The sequence below is a fragment of the Tachyglossus aculeatus genome, chromosome 4 (genome assembly GCF_015852505.1).
Source record: "Tachyglossus aculeatus isolate mTacAcu1 chromosome 4, mTacAcu1.pri, whole genome shotgun sequence".
Lineage (NCBI taxonomy): Eukaryota > Metazoa > Chordata > Mammalia > Monotremata > Tachyglossidae > Tachyglossus > Tachyglossus aculeatus.
In genome coordinates this window covers 127,982,427-128,005,626 of record NC_052069.1, presented here as the reverse complement: position 1 = coordinate 128,005,626, position 23,200 = coordinate 127,982,427, and the positions used below count along the sequence as shown (strand labels likewise).

The following is a 23,200-nucleotide window of genomic DNA, read 5'->3' as shown; positions in this document are numbered from 1 at the left end:
CTCCATGGACGAGCTCTCTTCACAACGTCCCATCTTCTGCCATAAAGTCATTCTGATACGTACATCCACAGAATATTCTTGGTAACAATTTGGACGTGGTTTACGACTGCTTTTGACTTTGATCAGTGTTTTGATCCCTGGATCGTCTGCCTTCGACTCTCTCCCATGCAGCCACTGTGCGGCACAGGTGAATCAACTTCGTCTGACACTTCCGCTTAGACCTTTCCGTTATGATCGGCCCTATCTGGCATAGCTCTGAGCTTCATCAGCCTTTGCAAACCCTCCTGATATGATAAGGAGTAGATTCACAGGAGAGGTTCAATAAATGCAACTGATTAATCAATTAAGCGATTAACACATACCATAAAAAAAAAAAACCTAAGCTAAACAAATCTAGTTAAACTTCAACCAGTATAACTGTCATTCTGGCTGCTGCTACTCCTTCTGGCCAAAAAGAAACAACTTACATACTGGACCAGAGGAAAGAGGACTGGTTTGGGAACCAGGGGCTTGGATATAAGCCCCAGTTCTGCTTTGTAGTTGGCTACGGTGGGTCAGGACAGCACATCGCAATGTTACAACATTGCCTGTCGAGTGTCGCTTTGCTCTCCTGGTTCCGAGGGGCACGCAACTGGTAAGTACAGTGCTTTGTGCAGAGTAAGCGCTCAATAAATACCACTGACTGGCTGGAAGAGTACAGTACCATTAATTGACGAGGGCTCTGCCCAGAGTAAACGCTCAATAAATACCGCTGGTTGATTGAGCACTTACTTTGTTGGGGTTTTTTTTATGGCATTTGTTAAGTGCCTACTAATGTATCAAGTGCGGTAATTAGTGCTAGGGTAGATACACGCTTACCAGGTTGGACACAGTCCCTGTCCCACATGGGGCTCTCAGGCTCCATCTCCATTTTACAGATGAGGGAATGGAAGGACAGAGAAGTGAAGTGACTCGCCCAAAGACATACAGCAGACAAGTGGTGGAGTTGGGATTAGGACCCAGTTCCTTCTGACTCCCAGGCCCATGCTCTATCCGCTAGGGCCACACTGCTTCTCTCTATCCACTATACTAAGCGCCTGGCAGAGTGCAAAACAACAGAGCTGGTAGGCATGATCCCTGCCCTCAAGGAGCTCACAGGCTTGAGGGGGAGACAGAAATTAAAATGAAGTAAAGATGGATAATGTACCTAAGTGCTGTTGAGGTGCGGTGAAAATCAAAGTGCTTAAAGGTCTCTCCGCTCTCACGATCACACTAGTCTTGGATACGGGAGGGAGAGTCAGGCAGAGGTCTTCCCATTCCCTCCCTAGCTTGGACAGTGCCTTCCACTCACTAGCCAATCTGCTACAAGTCAAAAGTCACCTGTGCTGAGCAGCAGCAGCATGGGAAAAAGTCGAGGGTGGAAACTCGGGTTTACCGCGTGGAAGACGGCAATGGTAAACCAATTCCATATTTTAACCAAGAAACTCTATGGATCCACTACCAGAATGACTGCAGAGTGGGGCGTTCTGGGAGAGATGTGTCCCCGGAGTCGCTACAGGTCGGAGACGACTTGACAGCATAAGACAAGACAAGGTTCATCCAAACTGTAAGCTTGCCGTGGGCAGGGAACGAATCTACCTACCCTGCTACACTACTCTCTCATGTGCTTAATATTCATTCATTCAATCGTATTTATTGAGCGCTTACTGTGTGCAGAGCACTGTACTAACTGGTTGGGAAGTACAAGTTGGCAATTTATAGAGATGGTCCCTACCCAACAATGGGCTCACAGTCTAGAAGGGGAAGACAGACAACAAAACAAAACATGTGGACAGGTGTCAAGTCATCAGAATAAATAGAAGTAAAGCTAGATGCACATCATTAACAAAATAAATAGAATAGTAAATAAGTACAAGTAAAATAGAGTAATAAAACCGTACAGACATATTTACAGGTGCTGTGGGGAGGGGAAGGAGGTAGGGCGGGGGGGATGGGGAAAGGAGAGGAAGGAGGGGGCTCAGTCTTAATACCATGCTCTGCACACAGTAAGAGCTCAATAAATACCACTGATTGGTTACAGACCCAAGTGCATGGAAGATGTAGAAAGGAGGGCAAAATGAAGGAAATGAGGGCTTTATCAGGGAAGGCCTCTTGGGGTTGTGGTTTTAGTAGTGATCTGAAGGTGGGGAGCAGTGGTCTGTCGGCTATGAAGGGGGAGGGCATTCTAGGCCAGAGGGAGGATACGGGCAAGAGGTCAGTGGCAAGAAGGACAAGATCGAGGTACAGTAAGAAGGTTGATATTAAAGGATTCAAGTGTTTGGGCTGGGGTGTATTAGATTAGCGATGTAGGGTAAGACAGGGAGAGGTGATGGAGTGGCTTAAAGTCATCGTCAGGATTTTATTTATGATAATAATAAATAATTATTACTTGTAAAGGGCTTATTATGTGCCAAGTACTTTACAAAGCTCTGGGGTGGATACAAGGTAATCATGTTGGGCACAACCCCTGTCCCATGTGGGGCTCACGGCCTCAATTCCCATTTTACAGATGAGGTAACTGAGGTACAGAGAAGTGAAGTGACTTATCCACGATCACACAGATGTGTGGTGAAGCTGGGATGAGAACCCATCACCTTCTGACTCTCAGGCCTGTGCTCTATTCACTAGGCCAGGCTCTGTTTGATGCACAGTGGGGAAAACCACTTTGAAAAGAGGAGAGATATGGACTGAGGGGTTTTTGTAGGAAAATGATCCAGGAAGCGGAGTAAAGCTCAGACTGGAGACGGGAGACAAAGGAAGCAGGGAGGTCAGCTCTTGGCTGATGCCAATCTAGACTGGAAGCTCCTCTAGACTGTCAGTCCATTATGGGCAGGGAGCGTGTCTGCTAATTCTGTTGGAGTGGACTCTCCCAAGTGCTCAGTACAGTGCTCTGCACATATTCAGTGCTCAATAAATATCATTGACTGACTGACTGACTACAGACTGTCCCTCTAGACTGAAGTCTCATTATGGGCAGAGAGCGTGCCTGTAATTATGTTGTACTGGACTCTCCCAAGTGTTCAGTACAGTGCTCTGCACACAGTAAGCACTCGATAATTCCCACTGATTGACTGATTGATACAGTAGTCAAGGTGGGCTATGCTAAGTGTTTGGATGAGAGTGATAGTAGTCTGGGTGGAGAGGAAAGGGCAAGATTCTAGGCAGGCTGTGAAGGCATAACCGACATGATTGGGTGACAGAGTGAATATATGTGTTGAAGGAGATGAGTCAAGGATTATGCCAAGGTTATGGGCTTATGAGACAGGAAGGATGGTAGTGTGCTCTGCAGTGTTGAGGTAGTCAGGGGAAGGCGAGATCTGGGTGGGAAGATGAGGAGTTCTGTTTGGGACCCGTAACACCTGAGATGTCCTGAGGGCAGGAGGAAATAAATGCAAGATCGCAGAGAAGGAGAGACATCTGGGCTGGAGAGGTAGATTTGGGGAATCCTCCACATAGGTTAGGCTAGGTGGGCAGAAGGATTCATTCATTCATATTTATTGAGCGCTTACTGTGTGCAGAGCACTGTATTAAGTGCTTGGGAAGTACAAGTTGGCAACATATAGAGACGATCCCTACCCAACAGCGGGATCACAGTCTAGAAGAGGGAGACAGACAACAAAACATATTAACAAAATAAAATAAATAGAATATGTACAAATAAAATAGAGTAATAAATACGTACAAACATATATACATATATACACGTGGTTTGGGGAGGGGAAGGAGGTAAGGCGGGGGGGTGGGGAGGGGGAGGAGGGGGAGAGGAAGGAGGGGGCTAGGTCTGGGAAGGCCTCCTGGAGGAGGTGAGCTCTCAGTAGGGCTTTGAAGGGAGGAAGCAGAGCTAACTTGGCAGATGTGTGGAAGGAGGGCATTCCAGGCCAGGGGGATGACGTGGGCTGGGGGTCGACGGCGGGACAGGCGAGAACGAGGCACGGTGAGGAGATTAGTGGCAGAGGAGCGGAGGGTGCGGGCTGGGCTGACATGAGGGTCAGGATGACTCAAGGATGATTTCAAACATGGCCAGGAGGATAGAGCAGATGAGGTAACCAAGGCCAGAGAAGTGACTTGCCCAAGGTCACCCAGCAGACACGTGGTGGAGCCGGGATTAGAGCCCAGGTCCTCTGACTCCCCGGCCTGAGCACTATTCACTAGACCACACTGCCTTTCTAAAAATTTTCTTCAACAAGGCCTATTTTCATGTGAACGAAGTGAAGACTTAAAAAAAAAGTACTAAAAACTGATGGGAAAAATTGGGTAATTTTTCCTATAATTCTGATTTTCTCGGGGTTCAAAGTGATATTTACCTGGTAACAGCGAAGACTTTGTAATGAAAATTAGGTCCCTCAGGTGGAGTTGGCAGCTGGTACTTACAAGAAAGAGTATCACATTCCCAAGCAAAGATGGTATCATCTTGAAAACAGCTGATTATAGTATTACTAAATGGAAGAAAAAAAACCTAAATGAAAAAATACATGTTTTTCAGATACACCAGTCCAGTACAGTAAGTCCAGTACAACATAATTAGCAGACACATTCCCTGCCCATAACGAGCTCACAGTCTAAAGGGGGAGGCAGACATTAATAGGAATAAGTATTTTATAATATATAATTTAAAGGTATGTAAGTGACACCACTTGGCTCTTTTTTGGGTTTTGGGGGGTTTTTTTAAATGGTATTTTTGAAGCACTTACTATGGGCCAGGCACTGTAGTAAGATCTGGGGTAGTTAGAAGATTGGGTTGGACCCAATCCCTGACCCAGATAGAACTCACAGTCTTATTTTTCAGAGGAGGGAACTGAGGCCCAAAGAAGTGAAATGCCTTGCCCAGGTCACATAGCAGACAAAAGGTGGAGCCAGGATTAGAACCCAAGTGCTCCTGACTCCCAGGCCCGGTCTCTATCCTCAAGGCCAAGCTGCTTCTTAATTGGTTTTGCTGCTGTGTATGATGGCATCTATGATTGGTCCAAGACAAGTCATCAGTTTTTGAACCAAGTCTTAAATCCCACCAACTGAAAGAAGCCCAGTCTGGGAAAGGATAGAGAAGCAGCATCACCTAGTGCATAGAGCACATGGCTGGGAGTCAGAAAGACCTAGGTTCTAATCTCGGCTCTGCCACTTGTCTGCTGTGTGATCTTGGGCAAGTCACTTCACTTCTCTGGTCCTCGGTTCCCTCATCTGGAAAACAGGATTAAGAGTGTGAGTCCTTTGTGGGACAGGGACTGTGTGCAACGTGATTAACTTGTATCTATCCTGCCGCTTAGAACAGTGCCAGCCTCATAGTAAGTGCTACTACAATTACTATTACCTTTAATAAACGTTAGCATCATTAGATCCTAATGTTATGTAACATTCTACTAGCGCACAAATACAGGCACATTTTATAGGAATGAATGGTTAACAGCTGATGGATTTTTTTTGTCCACCTCTGCCACTTCACTGACCTTCTGTATTCCTACGGACTGACGGACGTTAAGTTTCCTTTTCCTCTGGAACGTATCCAGATCCCAAAGTTGTGCTGTGTCGGAAGATGTAGTGATCGCGTACCTTCCTGAGGAGTGGACGGAGATCGAAAATATCGAAGACTCATGCCCTCGCATCCAACTAACTAATTCCTTGCTAGCTGCAATGCACATGGAAATGATAAAGAATTGTGGTTAAAAATAATTGGATCATTTGGTAAAGTGCTTATTATAAGCCAGCCAGTGTACTAAGCGCTGGGATAGATACGGAAGAATCCAGTCCCATAGGGGGCTCACAGACTACGTAGGGGGAAGGGCAGGTGTTGAATCCCTATTCTGCAGATGAGGGAACTAAGGCAGAGAGAAGTGAAGTGACTTCTATGGTCCTTCTAGACTGTGAGCCCACTGTTGGGTAGGGACTGTCTCTATATGTTGCCATAGATACAGAAGAATCCAGCCCCACAAGGGGCTCACAGGCTACGTAGGGGGAAGGGCAGGTGTTGAATCCCTATTCTGCAGATGACGGAACTAAGGCAGAGAGAAGTGAAGTGACTGTGAGCCCACTGTTGGGTAGGGACTGTCTCTATATGTTGCCAACTTGTACTTCCCAAGCGCATAGTACAGTGCTCTGAACACAGTAAGCGCTCAATAAATATGATTGATTGATTGACTTGCTCAAGGTCACACGGTAGAAAAGTGGCAGAGCCAGGATAAGAGCTCTCAGGCCCTTCTGACTCCCAGGCCCCGGCTCTTTCCAACACTCGGCTTCCTGTCATGGATCATTTAAAATGTGTTAGGAAGACACTTGGCAGAATGAGTGTATTTTAGTACCTGGATGTGTGCAGGGAAATGGGTCTACCAACTCTGTTGTATAGTACTTTCCCAGGCATATGGTACAGTGTGCTGCACACAGTAAGCGCTCAATAAATACCATCAATGATGACTAGCAAAAACTATCGTGCATGCAAAGGTAATAGAAATACCAGTTAATGCTGCCTATTCGGGTGAAATATGGTTCCATAGAAGAATTAATGTGGCCATGTTGATGGCATCTACAAAAATAAGATGAATAAGTCAATGCATAAAAGCTCCAAGTATGGAAATAATCCGTGCTCCTGGTTTTGAGGGAAATTCTTCATGAGGCAATTGCTTATGTGGTCATTTTGTTTAACTTATTCCCCGTGTCCTTAATAATCATTGTTAAAAATCAGCAGCGTAGACTAGTGAAAAGAGCACAGGTTTGGAGGTCAGAGGACCTGGGTCCTAATCCTGGCTCCACCGTTTCCCTGCTCTGAGTCCTTGGGCAAGTCTCTTCACTTCTCTTTGCCTTAGCTCTTTCATCTGCAAAATTGGGATTCATTACATGTGCTCCCTCCTAATTAAAATGTGAGCCCTGTGTGGGATCTGATTACCTGGCCTCTACCCCTGTGCTTAGTACAGTGCCTGGCCCATAGTAAGCGCTTAACGCATACCACAATTATTCCTTTATACTGTATGTTCATTGTGGGCCAGGAACGTGTCTGCCAATTCTGTTATAATGGACTCTCCCAAGAGACTAGGACAGTGTTCAACCCAGAGTATGCACTCAATAAATGCCATTGATTGTTCAAGCTCATAGTATAGTGCTCTGCACACAGTAAGCACTCACTAAATATGACTGACTGATGAAGTGAAGCATAGCATAATAATAATAATAATAATGGTACTTGTGAAGTGCTTATTCATTAATTCACTCATTCATTCATTCAATCGTATTTATTGAGCGCTTACTGTGTGCAGGGCACTGTACTAAGTGCTTGGGAAGTACAAGTTGGCAACATAAAGAGACAGTCGCTACCCAACAGCGGGCTCACAGTCTATATTATGTTATATTATGTGCCAGGCATTGTACTAAGCGCTGGGGTAGATACAAGATAACTGAGTTGGATACAGACCCTGACCCACATGGGGCTCACGGTCTTAATCCCCATTTTGCAAAAGCGGGAACTAAGGCCTAGAGAAGTGAAGTGACCTGGCCAAGGTCACCCAGCAGACAAGTGGCAGAGCTGGGATTAAAACCCAGGTCCTCCTGACTGCCAGGCCCGGGCACTATCCACTAAACCATGTTGCTTCTCCAGAACTATAACAAAGAAAGCTTCACTAGGGTGCAAGAGTTATGTGTCTTGGCTTATACAACTCTAGCAGTCAGTCAATCAAGGGTATTTGTTGACTGCTTACCGTGTGTAGAGCACTGTACTAGGCACTTGGGAGAGTACAATAACATAATATAATAACACAATCCTTGCCTACAACGAACTTATAGTATTCATTCAATCATATTTACTGAGCGCTTACTGTCTGTAGAGCACTGTACTAAGCTCTTGGAAGCGTACAATGTAACAATAAACAGTACCCATTCAAATATAAATAGGATGGTTTCTTACCTGTATCGAAACATTTTATAGAATAATCCGCCAAAGCCACAAGATATTCAGACTTTCTTCGAAGATTAAAGGCCAGAGAGGTGCACGCCTGCATTGTACGCTGGACCAGAGTAAACCTGATAAAAGTAACTCCGTTAGTACTCAAAACCACTCATGCTACAAAGTCATGGGTGAGTCACCTGTCTAACTAAGGCATCAGAATCTTTGTGGTTCTCAACTTTTTCCTGGTCAGAAATTAGGTCATTTGGGAGAGCTGTTCAACCCCTTTGGGGTTCCCACAATACAGGATTATATCACTACTATGTTCCCCATGTCATATCACAACTGTAACATACTCGGTCAGGGCTGGGAAAATAGATTAAAATCCAGGGGCTGAAGGAGGGAAGAAGAATGAAGTGGGCATCACCTCTAGAATGGAAGCTCGACATGGGTAAGGAATGTGCCTGCCAACTCTGTTCTATTGTCCTCTCCCAAGTGTTTATTGCAGGGCTCTGTACCCAGAAAGCACTCAAATTCTACCAACTCTGTTCTAGTGTACTTCACTACTTCACTCTGCTGCCCGGATCATTTTTCTACAGAAATGCACAGGACATATTTCTCCACTCCTGAAGAAACTCCAGTAGTTGCCCATCCATGCCCGCATCAAGCAAAAACTCCTCACTCACCACTGGCTTTAAATCACTCAATTGCCTTGTCCTCTCCTTCCTCAACTCATTTCTCTCCTACTCCAACCCAGCCCACACACTTCACTCCTCTAGTACTAACCTTCTCACTGTGCCTCGATTTCATCTGTCTCACCACTGGCCCATCGCCCTTGTCCTGCCTCTGGTCTGGCACGCCCTCCCCCCTCAAATCTGGCGGACAATTACTCGCCCCCTCCTTGAAGGCCTTATTGAAGACACATCTCTTCCAAAAGACCCTCCCTAATTAAACCCTCCTTTCTTCGCTTCCCATTCCCTTCTGCACGTCCCTGACTCACTCCCTTCATTCACCCCTCCTCCCAGCCCCACATTACTTATGTACATATCTGTTATTTATTCTTATTAATGTCTGTCTCCCCCTCTCGTATGTAAACTCGTTGTGCACAGGGAATGTGTCTGCTTATTGTTATATTGACCTCTCCCAAGTGCTTAGTACAGTGCTCTGCGTACAGTAAGTGCTCAATAAATACCATCGAATGAATGAAAGTTTACTTCGCCAGCCTTTAGTACAGTGCTCTGCACATGGTACGTGCTCAATAAATACCATCGATTGACCATGAGGAGCCAGCAGCTAGAGTGGTGGGGGTGGCAGTGTCACCCCGTTTCACGGGCCTCGGCTTTGCGAGTGCTTAAGTGGAGATATCATGACTGAGAAACCAGTTCTAATCGGTACTTGGGGAGGGTCTGTCTCCCTCAGTCCCCGTCTCCCTCCTTGTTTCTCATAGACAGGGGCACGAAGCCCACAAAATCTAGAAATTAACCCATCTGTTCTTCACCTGTTGCTGTTCAAGTCAAAAACATAGACATTCCCTCGGTGATCGCCGGCAATTAAACAGTCTCCCGAGCTGTCGAAGGCCACGTTCAAAAACCGTATTATCTTCGGATGGTAGCTGGAGGTCGTGTGGATGATGTTCACCAAAATTCTATGAAATAATAAATAAAAATGAGGACTCCCCTATAAAATTTCACTGATTGCTTTTCAAATTTAGATGAAGGGCAATGTTCTTAAGGAAGTAATATGAAATCATTTTTAAAAGGTCTTATAGGATGTTTTGCAGCCAGTGGTATTTAATAATAATAATAATGATGGCATTTGTTAAACACTTACTATGTGCAAAGCACTGTACTAAGCACTTGGGAGAATCCAATACAACAGAGTTGGTATCAATCCATGAATCATATTTTTTGAAAGTTGGCTGTGTACTAAGCATTTGGGAGAGTACAATATGACCAGAATTGGTATCAATCCATGAAACATATTTATTGAAAGTTTACCGTGTATTAAGAGCTTGGGAGAGCACAATACAACAACATAACAGACTTGGTAGATGTGGTCCCTAACCACATTGTGTTTACAGTCATGAGTAGGAGACAGACATTAATATAAAGAAATTACAGGTATGGACCTAAGTGCTGTGGGGCTGAGGGTAGGGTAAATATCAAATGCCCAAAGGTCATAAACCCAAGTGCATTGACAAATGCATAAGGGAGAGGGAACTGGGGAAAAGAGGGCTTGATTAGGGAAGGCGTCTTGGAGGAGATGTGATCAATTTTCTAATCTGTCTATTGCTGCATCTTCGGCAACTGGGTTGCATAGGTAACACAATCCCATAACTGCTTTTTTTTTTTCTTCCATGTGCTGGTGGTGGTGGTGGTGGGTGGGGTGGAGGGAGGAGAGTGGTTTGTTGTTTTGTTTTTTAATGACCTTTGTGAAGCACTTACTATGTGACAGGCACTGTTCTAAACACCAGGGTAGACACAAGGCAATCACGTGGGACACAGTCCACGTCCCACATGGGGCTCACAATCTTAATGCCCATTTTAAAGATAGGGAACTAAGACCCAGAGACTTGAAGTGACTTGCCCAAGGTCACACAGGAGACAAGTTGTGGAGCTGGGATTAGAAACACCATCCTTCTGCCTCCCAGGATGTGCTCTATCCACTAGGCTACAGTGCTTCTCAAAAGCCCTTATGTCCGTATTTGCATTTTTTGATATTAATGTCTGTTTCCCCCTCTAGACTGTAAACTCATTGTGTCTACAAACTCTGTATTGTACTCTCCCAGTCACTTAGTATAGTGCCCTACACACAGTATGCACGAAACAAATACCACTCACTGATGGATTGACTACAGACTGTACCTCTAGAGTGTCAGCTTACTGTGGGCTGGGAACTTGTCTACCAACTCAGTCGTACTGGACTTTCCCAAGAGCTTAGTCCAGTGCTCAGCACACAGTTAGTGCTCAATAAATACCACTGATTGATGGATGGTGAAAAACTGGACCAAGGAAAGGCCCATTAAAGCTTGACTATGTTCAGAGTGGGTTTTGCTGGCTGCTTACCTTTGGCAGGATTGCTTAAACGCATCTAACAAAGAAAATTCCCCAGTTCAAGCAATAGCTTTTGCACATACCAACTATCAATTTACAGTCCATGCAGTTTTAATCCCCTGGCTGAATGCACAGAAAGTGCTAAGGCTTCAACAATCCAGTTTTGTATTTTTTAGATAAGATCCTTTGAGTGCAATCTACTTCCTGGCTTTAAGAGCCACGTTCAGCCAGGCAGTTTCTAAACTCCAGTGGTACTTTGCGCCTGCCTTTGGTGTGATTATATATACAGGTGAACAGGCACAAGTAGGGAGGCCTATTGGATAGAGCCCGGGCCTGGGAGTCAGAAGGACCTGAGTTCTAATCCTGGCTCCACCTCTTGCTTGCTTTGTGACCTTGGGCAAGTGGCTTCACTTCTCTGTGACTGGAGAAGCACTCAAGGAATACCATCGATTGACAGATTGACTATAGATGGTCCCTCTAAACTGTACGCTCACTGTGGGTTGGGAATGTATCTACCAACAATACTGGACTGTACTCTCCTGAGCACTTAGTCCAATGTTCTGCACACAATAAGCACTCAATGATGATGATAATGGTGTTATTTGTTAAGCGCTTACTATATGTCAAGTAGTTTTCTAAGTGCAGGGGTAGATACAAGATCAACAGGTTCATCTAACCTGATCACCTTGTGACCTCCCCAGCGCTTGGAACACTGCTTTGCACATGGTAAGCGCTTAATAAATGCCATTGTTATTAATATTATTATTCCCCCTCGACCCCCTCTCCATCCCCCCACCTTACCTCCTTCCCTTCCCCACAGCACCTGTATATATGTATATATGTTTGTACGTATTTATTACTCTATTTATTTTACTTGTACATATCTCGTCTATATATTTTATTTTGTTAATATGTTTGGTTTTGTTCTCTGTCTCCCCCTTCTAGACTGTAAGCCCACTATTGGGTAGGGACTGTCTCTAATATGTTGCCAACTTGTACTTCCCAAGCGCTTAGTCCAGCGCTCTGCACACAGTAAGCACTCAATAAATACGATTGATTGATTGATTGATTAATCCCCATTTTACGGATGAGGGAACTGAGGTCCAGAGAAGTGAGTGACTTACCCAAGGTCACACAGCAGCCACTTGGCAGAGCCGGGATTAGAACCCAGGTCCTTCCGACTCCCAGCCCCGGGCTGTATTTGCTGAAACTATTCCCAGCTTTGATATGGGCCACTGAGCATAAAACCCAACAGCCTTAACAACTTTGCTTAGCTGTGTTCTTTAATAATGGTATTTATTAGGTGCTTTCCAAGCCCCAGGGTAGATAGAGAGTAACCGGATTTACCTCTGACCCTGTCCCACTCAGGGCTGAGAATCTATTCTATTTATTTTATTTTGTTATTATGTTTGGTTTTGTTCTCTGTCTCCCCCTTTTAGACTGTGAGCCCACTGTTGGATAGGGACTGTCTCTATATGTTGCCAATTTGTACTTCCCAAGCGCTTAGTACAGTGCTCTGCACATAGTAAGCGCTCAATAAATACGATTGATGATGATGATGATCTAATGCTAACCTTCTCACTGTACATCGATCTCGTCTATCTCGCAGCCAACCTCTTGCCCACATCCTATCTCTGGCCTGGAACACCCTCTCTTCTCATATCAGACAGATAATTCCTCTCCCCCACTTCAACGCCTTATTGAAGGCACATCTCCAAGAAGCCTTCCCTAACTAAGCCCTCCTCCCCTCCTGTCCGACTCCCTTCTCCATCGCTCTGACTTGTTCCCTTCATTCATCCTCCCTCCCATCCCCACAGCACGTGTATATATCTGCATATACCTGTAATTTATGTATATTAATGTCTGTTTCCCCATCTACACTGTGAGCTCACAGTGTGCAGAGAAAGTGTCTGTTGTTACACTGTACTCTCCCAAGTGCTTGGTACAGTGCTTTTTACGCAGCAAGCACTCAATAAATATGACAAAGAATGAAAGGTTGGACATACTCCCTGTCCCAGGTGGGGCTCACAGTTTTAATCCCTATTTTCCAGATGAGGAAACTGAAGGCTCAGAGAAAAGAAGTGACTTGCCCATCATTCTCTCTGATTTTGGGGTCCTCTCTGCAGACAAACGGTGGAGTCAAAATTAGAACCCAGTTCCTTTTGTCTCCCAGGCTGGGGGGGTGGGGGGTGTCCAGCTACTAGGCCATGCCGCTTGACATAACACTAAATGTGTCTGTTTACTGTTGTACTGTCCTCTCCCAAGCTCTTAGTACAGCGCTCTGCACATAGTAAGTGCTCAATAAATATGACAATGAATGAATTCTGTTCTTTTGGACTTTCCCAAGTGCTTAATACAGTGCTCTGCACACAGTAAGCGCTCAGAAAATACCAGTAATTGACTGACTGTAAATGTCTGTCTCCCTCTCTTGACTGTAAGCTCACTGTAGGCAGGGAATATGTTTACCAATGCTGCACACAGTAATTACTCACTAAATACCATTATTTGATTGACATCGGGTCAAATGTATACTCATCAGCATAAGAAGCGGCATGGCCTCGTGGCAAGAGCACGGGCTTGGGATCCTGGGGTCATGGGTTCTAATCCCGCCTCTGCTACGTGTCTGCTGGGTGACATTGGGCAAGTCACTTCACTTCTCTGTGCCTCCATTCCCTCATCTGTAAAATGGGGATTGAGACGGTGTGCCCCACGTGGTACAACCTGATCACCTGGTACTGAGAGCTCACCTCCTCCAGGAGGCCTTCCCAGACTGAGCCCCCTTTTTCCTCTCCTCCTCCCCATCCCTCCGTCCTACCACCTTCCCCTCCCCACAGCACCTGTATATATGTTTGTACAGATTTATTACTCTATTTATTTTACTTGTACATATTTACTATTCTATTGATTCTCTTAATGATGTGCATCTTGCTTTACTTCTATTTACTCTGATGACTTGACACCTGTCCACATGCTTTGCTCTGTTGTCTGTCTCCCCCTTCTAGACTGTGAGCCCGTTGTTGGGTAGGGACCATCTCTGTATGTTGCCAACTTGTACTTCCCAAGCTCTTAGTACAGTGCTCTGCACACAGTAAGCGCTCAATAAATATGATTGACTGAATGAATGGTATCCACCCCAGCGCTAAGAACGCTGCTTGGCACATAGTTAGCGCTAGCGTGGCTCAGTGGAAAGAGCCCGGGCTTTGGAGTCAGAGGTCGTGGGTTCAAATCCCGGCTCCGCCACTTGTCAGCTGTGTGACTTTGGGGAAGTCACTTCACTTCTCTGGGCCTCAGTTCCCTCATCTGGAAAATGGGGATTTAATTCTGTGAGCCCCACGTGGGACAACTGGATTACCTTGTACCTACCCCAGCGCTTAGAACAGTGCTTTGCACATAGTAAGCGCTTAATAAATGCCATCATTAATATTAATTAATACTAAATGCCATTATTACTATTATTATTATTATTATCCAGAGCACCAACTTATATATTAAGTGCTGCATCCCGATGGATGGGCATTGTTTAACTCGGCCCCTGGCAACAAGCACCATGCGGCCCCACCCCCCCAACCCCGTGCCCCCCGCCGCTGTAAAGCAGCGTGGCTCAGTGGAGAAGAGCCCGGGCTTTGGAGTCAGAGGTCATGGGTTCAAATCTCGGCTCCACCAAATGTCAGCTTTGTGACTTTGGGCAAGTCACTTAACTTCTCTGAGCCTCAGTTACCCCATCTGTAAAATGGGGATGAAGACTGTGAGCCCCACATGGGACAACCTGATCACCTTGTATCCTCCCCAGTGCTTAGAACAGTGCTTTGCACATAGTAAGCGCTTAACAAATGCCGTCATCATCAAGTCACTTCACTTCTCTGGGCCTCAGTTCCCTCATCTGTAAAATGGGGATGAAGACTGTGAGCCCCCGTGGGGCAACCTGATCACCTTATAACCTCCCCAGCGCTTGGAACAGTGCTTTGCACATAGTAAGCACTTAATAAATGCCATTATTATTATTATCATTACCCATCCCGGGCCCCCGGGCAGGGCTTGCGGTGCCAGATCTTGCCCTGCTCCTTGCTGCCCAGGTCAGTGGTCTGCATCCTGAAGCCACGGCCCGTCGATCTGTCCGGTGTGAGGGGTCCTCTGGGGAGCGGCTCCAACGGCCACCTGCCCGCCCACCTCCTCTTTTACAGGCCTCGCCGCCGCAAAGCCTGCTGGGACTTGTAGTTCCCGGGTGGGGGGGCCTCACAACGGGCAGCGTCGCCGCAAAGCCAGCTGGGACTTGTAGTTCCCGGGGGGTGGGGGGGAGACGACGGGGGCGTCGCCGCAAAGCCTCCTGGGACTTGGAGTTCCCAGAAGGGGAACCCCGGGCCGCGTCGCCGCAAAGCCTGCTGGGACTTGAAGTTCCCAGAGGGGGTCGCCGAAGGGCGCGTTGGGATTGGTTTTTTTTTCGTACTGGTTGGTATTTGTTAATAATAATAATGATAACGATGGCATTTATTAAGCGCTTACTATGTGCAAAGCACTGTTCTAAGCGCTGGGGAGGTTACAATCAATCAATCGTATTTATTGAGCGCTTACTGTGTGCAGAGCACTGTACTGGGAAGTACAAGTTGGCAACATAGAGAGACAGTCCCTACCCAACAGTGGGCTCACAGTCTAAAAGGGGGAGACAGAGAACAAAACCAAACATACTAACAAAATAAAATAAATAGAATAGATATGCACGAGTAAAATAAATAAATAGAGTAATAAATATGTACAAAGGTATATACAGGTGCTGTGGGTTACAAGGTGACCAGGTTGTCCCACGTGGGGCTCACAGTCTTCATCCCCATTTTACAGATGAGGGAACTGAGGCACAGAGAAGTGAAGTGACTTGCCCAAAGTCACACAGCTGACAATTGGCAGAGTCAGGATTTGAACCCATGACCTCTGACTCCAAAGCCCGTGCTCTTTCCACTGAGCCAGTTAAGCACTTAGTATGCACCAGGCACTGTACTAAGTGGTAGGGTGGATACAAGCTAATCAGGTTGGACACAGTCCCTCCTGCACATGGGGCTTACAGTTATCATTCCCATTTTACCGGTGCGGGAACTGAGGCACGGAGATTCATTCATTCAATCGTATTTATTGAGCGCTTACTGCGTGCAGAGCACTGTACTAAGCACGTGGGAAGTACAGGTTGGCAACATATACAGACGGTCCCTACCCAACAACGGGCTCACAGTCTAGAAGGGGGAGACAGACAACTAAACAAAACATGTGGACGGGTGTCAAGTCATCAGAATAAATAGAAATAAAGCTAGATGTGCATCATTAACAAAATAAATAGAATAGTAAATATGTACAAGTAAAATAGAGTAATAAATCTGTACAAAAATATATACAGGTGCTATGGGGAGGGGAAGGAGGTGGGGTGGGGCGGATGGGAAGGAGGAGGGGTAAAAGGGGGCTCAGTCTGGGAAGGCCTCTTGGAGGAGGTGAGCTCTCAGTAGGGCTTTGAAGGGAGGAAGAGAGCTGGCTTGGCAGATGTGTGGAGGGAGAGCATTCCAGGCCGGGGGAGGACATGGGCCGGGGGTCGACGGCCGGACAGGTGAGAACGAGGCCCAGTGAGGAGGTTAGCGGCAGAGGAGCGGGGGGTGCGGGCTGGGCTGTAGAAGGAGAGAAGGGAGGTGAGGTAGGAGGGGGCGAGGTGATGGAGAGCCTTGAAGCCAAGAGTGAGGAGTTTTTGCTTGATGCGTAGGTTGACTGGTAGCCACTGGAAATTTTTGAGGAGGGGAGTAACATGCCCAGAGTGTTTCTGCCCAGAGATGATCCGGGCAGCAGCGTGAAGTATAGACTGAAGTGGGGAGCGACAAGAGGATGGGAGATCAGAGAGGAGGCTGATGCAGTAATCCAGTCAGGATAGGATGAGAGACTGAACCAGCAAGGTAGTGGTTTGGATGGAGAGGAAAGGGCGGAACTTGGCGATGTTGCGGAGGTGAGACCAGCAGGTTTTGGTGACAGATTGGATGTGAGGGGTGAACGAGAGAGCAGAGTCGAGGAAGACACCAAGTCTGCGGGTTTGTGAGATTGGAAGGATGGTAGTGCCGTCTACAGTGACAGGAAGTGACTTTTTTATGGCATTAGTTAAGCACTTGCTATGTGCCAGGCACTATTTTAAGTGCTGGGGGAGCTCCAAGTTAATCAAATTGTACACAATCCCTGTCCCACATGGGGTTCACGGTCTTAATCCTCACTTTATAAGTGAGGGAACTGAGGCACAGGGAAATGAAGTGACTTGCCCAAGGTCACGCTGCAGACAGGTGGTGGAACCAAGATTAGGACCTTTGACTTGCAGGACCAGGCCCTTTTTTATGGTATTTGTTAATCGCTTACTATAGGACCGCTTCCTGGAGTTGTTCTACATGTACGACGACGACGGCTACCAGTCGTACTGTACCGTCTGCTGTGAGGGGCGGGAACTGTTGCTCTAGCAACACCAGCTGCTGCAGGTGAGAGACCACCCCCCTCTCTTCCTCCCAGCCCCCCACCCCCAACCTGAGAATGGGTAGGCCCAATCGGAGCTGAAGGAGATGCCATTTTGTTTCCCCAGCCGCGATGGTGATGATGATGCCCTTCGCGGTTGGCTCCATCTGCCCGCCGGGGAGGATCTCTGCTTTCTCTAATGAGAAGCAGCGTGAAAAGAGCCTGGGCTTTGGAGTCAGAGGTCAGGGGTTCAAATCCCGGCTCCGCCAAATGTCAGCTGTGTGACTTTGGGCAAGTCACATCACTTCTCTGCGCCTCAGTGACCTCATCTGGAAAATGGGGATGAAGACTGTGAGCCCCCCGTGGGACAACCTGATCACCTTGTAACCTCCCCAGTGCTTAGAACAGTGCTTTGCACATAGTAAGCGCTTAACAAATACCATTATTATTATGTGACAAACACTGTTCCAAGCGCGGGGGTAGGTATTCATTCAATCATTCAATTGTATTTATTGAGCGCTTACTGTGTGCAGAGCACTGTACTAAGCGCTTATTACTTATTAGGTCAGACAGTGTCCCTGTCCCCTATGGGGCTCACAGTTTAAGGAGGAAGGAAAACTGATATTTAATCCCCTTTTTACCTTTGAGGTAACTGAGGTATAGAAAGGAACACAGAATGAAATTTATAGGTATGATTCAACACTTACATACATATCCATAATTTTTTTATATTTATATGTGTCTGCCCTTCTAGACTGTAGGCTCGTGTGGTCACGGAACCTGTCTGCTAAATCTGTTGTACTGTACTCTCCCAAGCGTTAGTTAAGTGCAGAGTACCTAATAAGCGTTCAGTAAATACAATGGACTGATTGATGATTGGCAGTAGTAAGAGAATGGAAACATTAAATAAATGGAGTTCATAAGTAAATAACTACATAGGTGCTATGGGTGAGTATATATTTGATTTGATATCAAACAATGGTATTTATTGAATACTTACTGTGTGCAGAGTTGGTAGACGCATTCCCTGCCTACAGTAAGCTTACAGTCAAGCGGGGGGGATAGACACTGACAGTCAATCAATTACCTGTATTTTCTGAGTGCTTACTGTGTGAAGAGCACTATACTAAGCATTTGGGAGAGTCCAAAAGAACGGAGTTGCTAGACACATTCCCCGCTCAGGACAAGCTTACAGTCTAGAAGGGGAAACTGTCATTAATAATCAATGAATAATGGTGTTTACTGAGCACCTAGTGTGTGCTGGACTCTATACTAAACACCTGGGAGACTATAACCATTTCAATGGTTAGTCAACCGATGATGGTTGACTATCGCTTCCCTGTTAGAAATCATAAGATCTCTGAGGACAGGAAGTGGGGTTTAGTGGAAGGAGCACAGGTTTGGAAGCCAGAGGTCATGGGTTCTAGTCCAGGCTGTGCCACTTGTCAGTTGTGTGACATTGGGCACTTAAATACCATTTATCAGTGCTTAGAATAGTGCTTGGCACATAGTAAGCACTTAACAAATACCATTGTTGTTATTATTGTTATATTTTGTAACTGTTGCTTCAAATGTTGAGCACGCATTGGGTATGATTATTAATACTGTTAATACTTGCTTTGATGCTGCTAGTACTTCCATTTCCTTCTCCAGTGGCTACCAATCAATCTGCGCATCAGGAAGAAACTCCTCACCCTGGGCTTCAAGGCTCTCCATCACCTTGCCCCCTCCTACCTCACCTCCCTTCTCTCCTTCTACAGCCCACCCTGCACCCTCCGCTCCTCTGCCGCTAATCTCCTCACCGTGCCTCGTTCTCGCCTGTCCCGCCATCGACTCCCGGCCCACGTCATCCCCCGGGCCTGGAATACCCTCCCTCTGCCCATCCGCCAAGCTAGCTCTCTTCCTCCCTTCAAGGCCCTACTGAGAGCTCACCTCCTCTAGGAGGCCTTCCCAGACTGAGCCCCTTCCTTCCTATCCCCCTCGTCCCCCTCTCCATCCCCCCATCTTACCTCCTTCCCTTCCCCACAGCACCTGTATATATGTATATATGTTTGTACATATTTATTACTCTATTTATTTATTTATTTATTTAACTTATACATATCTATTCTATTTATTTTACTTTATTAGTATGTTTGGTTTTGTTCTCTGTCTCCCCCTTTTAGACTGTGAGCCCACTGTTGGGTAGGGACTGTCTCTATATGTTGCCAACTTGTACTTCCCAAGCACTTAGTACAGTGCTCTGCACACAGTAAGCACTCAATAAATATGATTGATTGATTGATTGATTATAACAGAGTTGGTTGACATGGTCCCTGCCCACAAGGAGCTTTCTGCCTGGAAGGCAAAACAGACATTAACAATCAATCAGTGGTATTTATTGAGCGCTTCCTGTGTGCAGAGCACTGTGCTAAGCACTTGGAAGAGTCCATTGTAACAGAGTCGGTAGACATGTTCCCTACCCACAATGAGCTTACAGTCTCGAGAGGGAGACAGACACTAATAATCAATCAATCAATGGTATTTACTGAGTGTTTCCTATGTTCAGAGCATTGTACTAAGCACTTTGCAGGGGACAACAGAACCGAGTGGGTAGTCCCACTGCCTGCCCATGATGAGCTTCCAGTCTAGTCTAGCTGCAGCCAGGGTTCCCTGAGTTCCGGTCCCACGGGACCCCAGGTGAATCCTGCCAATCCTCATTCTTGGGGCAGGATGGCAATCAGGACTTCAGGACTGACCTGGCTAACGTGGGCCTATTACCAGCATCTGTCGGAGAAGCAGGGAAGCATTGCCTAGTGGATAGCGCACGGGCCTGGGAGCCAGAAGGACCTGGGATCTAATCCCAGCTCAGCCACTTGTCTGTACATGAACTTGGGCAAGTCACTTCACTTCTCTGTGCCTCAGTTCCCTCATCTGGAAAATGGGGATTGAGCCCAATGTGGGACAGGGACTTTGTCCAACCTAATTAGCTTGGACCTACCCCAGTGCTTAGTACAGTGCGTGGCACATAGTAAGCACTTAAAAATACCATTTAAAGGAAAAATTACGGGCAAAACTCTGGGGTTATGTGGAGGAATCAGTTATTTACACTTGAAAATTAGTGAGCAGAAAAGAGGGATGACGTTATGTTGAGGGATCAATTCTTTACACTTGTCTTACTACAACTCCTTGTCTTCCCTCCCAAACCCTGCCCTCTCCCTGACTTTCCCATCTCTGTTGACGGCACTACCATCCTTCCCGTCTCACAAGCCCGCAACCTTGGAGTCATCCTCACCAAGACTCCGCTCTCTCATTCACCCCTCACATCCAAGCCGTCACCAAAACTGCCGGTCTCAGCTCCACAACATTTCCAAGATCCGCCCTTTCCTCTCCATCCAAACCGCTACCCTGCTCGTTCAAGCTCTCATCCTATCCCGTCTGGACTACTGTATTAGCCTTCTCTCTGATCTCCCATCCTCACGTCCCTGTCTCTCTCCACTTCAATCCATACTTCATGCTGCTTCCCAGATTGCCTTTGTCCAGAAATGCTCTGGGCATGTTACTCCCCTCCTCAAAAATCTCCAGTGGCTACCAATCAATCTGCGCATCAGGCAGAAACTCCTCACCCTTGGCTTCAAGGCTGTCCATCACCTCGCCCCCTCCTACCTCACCTCCCTTCTCTCCTTATACAGCCCAGCCCGCACCCTCCGCTCCTCTGCCGCTAATCTCCTCACCGTGCCTCGTTCTCGCCTGTCCCGCCATCGACCCCCGGCCCACGTCATCCCCCTGGCCTGGAATGCCCTCCCTCTGCCCATCCGCCAAGCTAGCTCTCTTCCTCCCTTCAAGGCCCTACTGAGAGCTCACCTCCTCCAGGAAACCTTCCCAGACTGAGCCCCTTCCTTCCTCTCCCCCTCGTCCCCCCTCCTTCCCCCCATCTTACCTCTTTCCCTTCCCCACAGCACCTGTATATATGTATATATGTCTGTACATATTTATTACTCCATTTATTTATTTATTTATTTTACTTGTACATATCTATTCTATTTATTTTATTTTGTTAGTATGTTTGGTTTTGTTCTCTGTCTCCCCCTTTTAGACTGTGAGCCCACTGTTGGGTAGGGACTGTCTCTATATGTTGCCAACTTGTACTTCCCAAGCGCTTAGTACAGTGCTCTGCACACAATAAGCGCTCAATAAATACGATTGATTGATTTACACTTTCATTCATTCATTCAATCCTATTTATTGAACACTTACTGTGTGCAGAGCACTGTACCAAGCGCTTGGGAAGTACAATTCAGCAATCCCTGTCCACATCAAGCTTACACTCTAGAAAGGGGAAGACAGACATCAAAACAAGTAAACACATCAATATAAACTAATAGAATTGTAGATATCTACACATCAAAACAAGTAAACAGAACCTGTGAGCAGAAAGGAGGGATGACAGATAAATACATGGCACAGTACATTTCTTTTTCAGTGTGAGGTAGAAAAGTAAGTGATGAATCATAGCAAAGTGAGTCTAGCTGGTTACATATCCATGGGAGGTGTTCTCATAAAACAAACATGAAACCGAGTATGACATTCAGGTATAATCAAAATGAGTTGGTGTTAACTGCAGTAGTATATTTTGTTGAAGAAAAAAACGATTTTGAGCTTAATAGAAAGGCCTGGTGATAATTCTCATATACATTACAATACTATAAATGCCAGTATGAATTATGCGTACAAGCAATCATGCAAGATGAGAGAGAAAAAAGGATCACAAACTGCATCAATCAAGCACTGTCAGGGGTCTAAGTTGGTGAGAAAATTGAAGCAGCAATATAGGGTCTGGGACTAAGGCTAGAGAGAGACTGGGTTTGTTGGCTCAGTGGAAAGAGCACGAGTTTTGGAGTCAGAGGTCATGGGTTCAAATTAACCTCCCCAGCACTTGTATATATATAATACAAATTATTACAGTTTATACAAATTGTTATACTAATCTGTTGGGAGCAGCGTGGCCTAGTGGGGAAAGCCCGGGCCTGGGAATCAGAAGGAGCTGGGTTCTAATCCTTGCTCCGCCGCTTGTCTGCTGGGTGACCTGGGATATGTCACTTCACTTCTCTATGCCTCAGTTCCCTCATCTGTAGAATGGGGATTGCGGCTCTGAGCCCCACAAGGGGCAGGGATTGTGTCCAATCTAATTTGTTGGTATCCCACCCCAGCACTTAGTTCGGTGCCTGGCACATGTTAAGCGTTTAGCAAATACCACAATTATTATTATTATTGGTGGTTGTAAATCCACAAGGCTTGACCACACAAGGCAGGATTCCTCCCTCATTTCTGCCCTGGTGTCCAATGAGGGTGGTATTCACTTGCTTGCCAGAAGGGAGAGGGAGGAGAGGAGAGGAGGGCTTAGTCAGGAAAGGCTTCTTGGAGGAGATGGGCCTTCAATAAGGCCTTGAGGTTGGGGAGAGCCCACTGTTGGGTAGGGACTGTCTCTATATGTTGCCAACTTGTACTTCCCAAGCGCTTAGTACAGTGCTCTGCACATAGTAAGCGCTCAATAAATACGATTGATTGATTGATTGATTGAGAACAATTGTCTGTCTGCTATGAGGAGGGAGGGCCTTCCAGGCCAGACGGAGGATGTGGGCGAGATAGATGATGATGATGATGACATTTATTAAGCACTTACTATCATCATCATCAATCGTATTTATTGAGCGCTTACTGTGTGCAGAGCACTGTACTAAGCACTTGGGAAGTACAAGTTGGCAACATATAGAGACAGTCCCTACCCAACAGTGGGCTCACAGTCTAAAAGGTGGGCTCACTTACTATG

The 23,200-nt window shown here is 46.3% G+C and overlaps 1 protein-coding gene across 2 annotated transcripts in view; it reads right to left on the bottom strand.

Annotated features, from left to right (window-relative positions):
- The window catches only part of TBC1D31 (TBC1 domain family member 31), a 74,026-nt gene that overhangs the window by 49,432 nt on the left and 1,394 nt on the right, over window positions 1–23,200 (bottom strand). Inside the window, exons 1-5 of one of the 2 annotated variants that reach the window (XM_038744625.1) lie at window positions 14,944–15,073; window positions 9,378–9,524; window positions 7,901–8,016; window positions 5,460–5,638; window positions 4,323–4,474 (exon numbers count right to left, since the gene is read on the bottom strand). In XM_038744625.1, the coding sequence (XP_038600553.1) occupies window positions 4,323–4,474; window positions 5,460–5,638; window positions 7,901–8,016; window positions 9,378–9,524; window positions 14,944–15,020 (671 nt within the window). In that variant the 5' untranslated portion in view covers window positions 15,021–15,073. Of the gene's footprint in view, window positions 1–4,322; window positions 4,475–5,459; window positions 5,639–7,900; window positions 8,017–9,377; window positions 9,525–14,943; window positions 15,074–23,200 lie in introns of those variants that run through there. The other variant, XM_038744626.1, reaches the window with a different exon arrangement.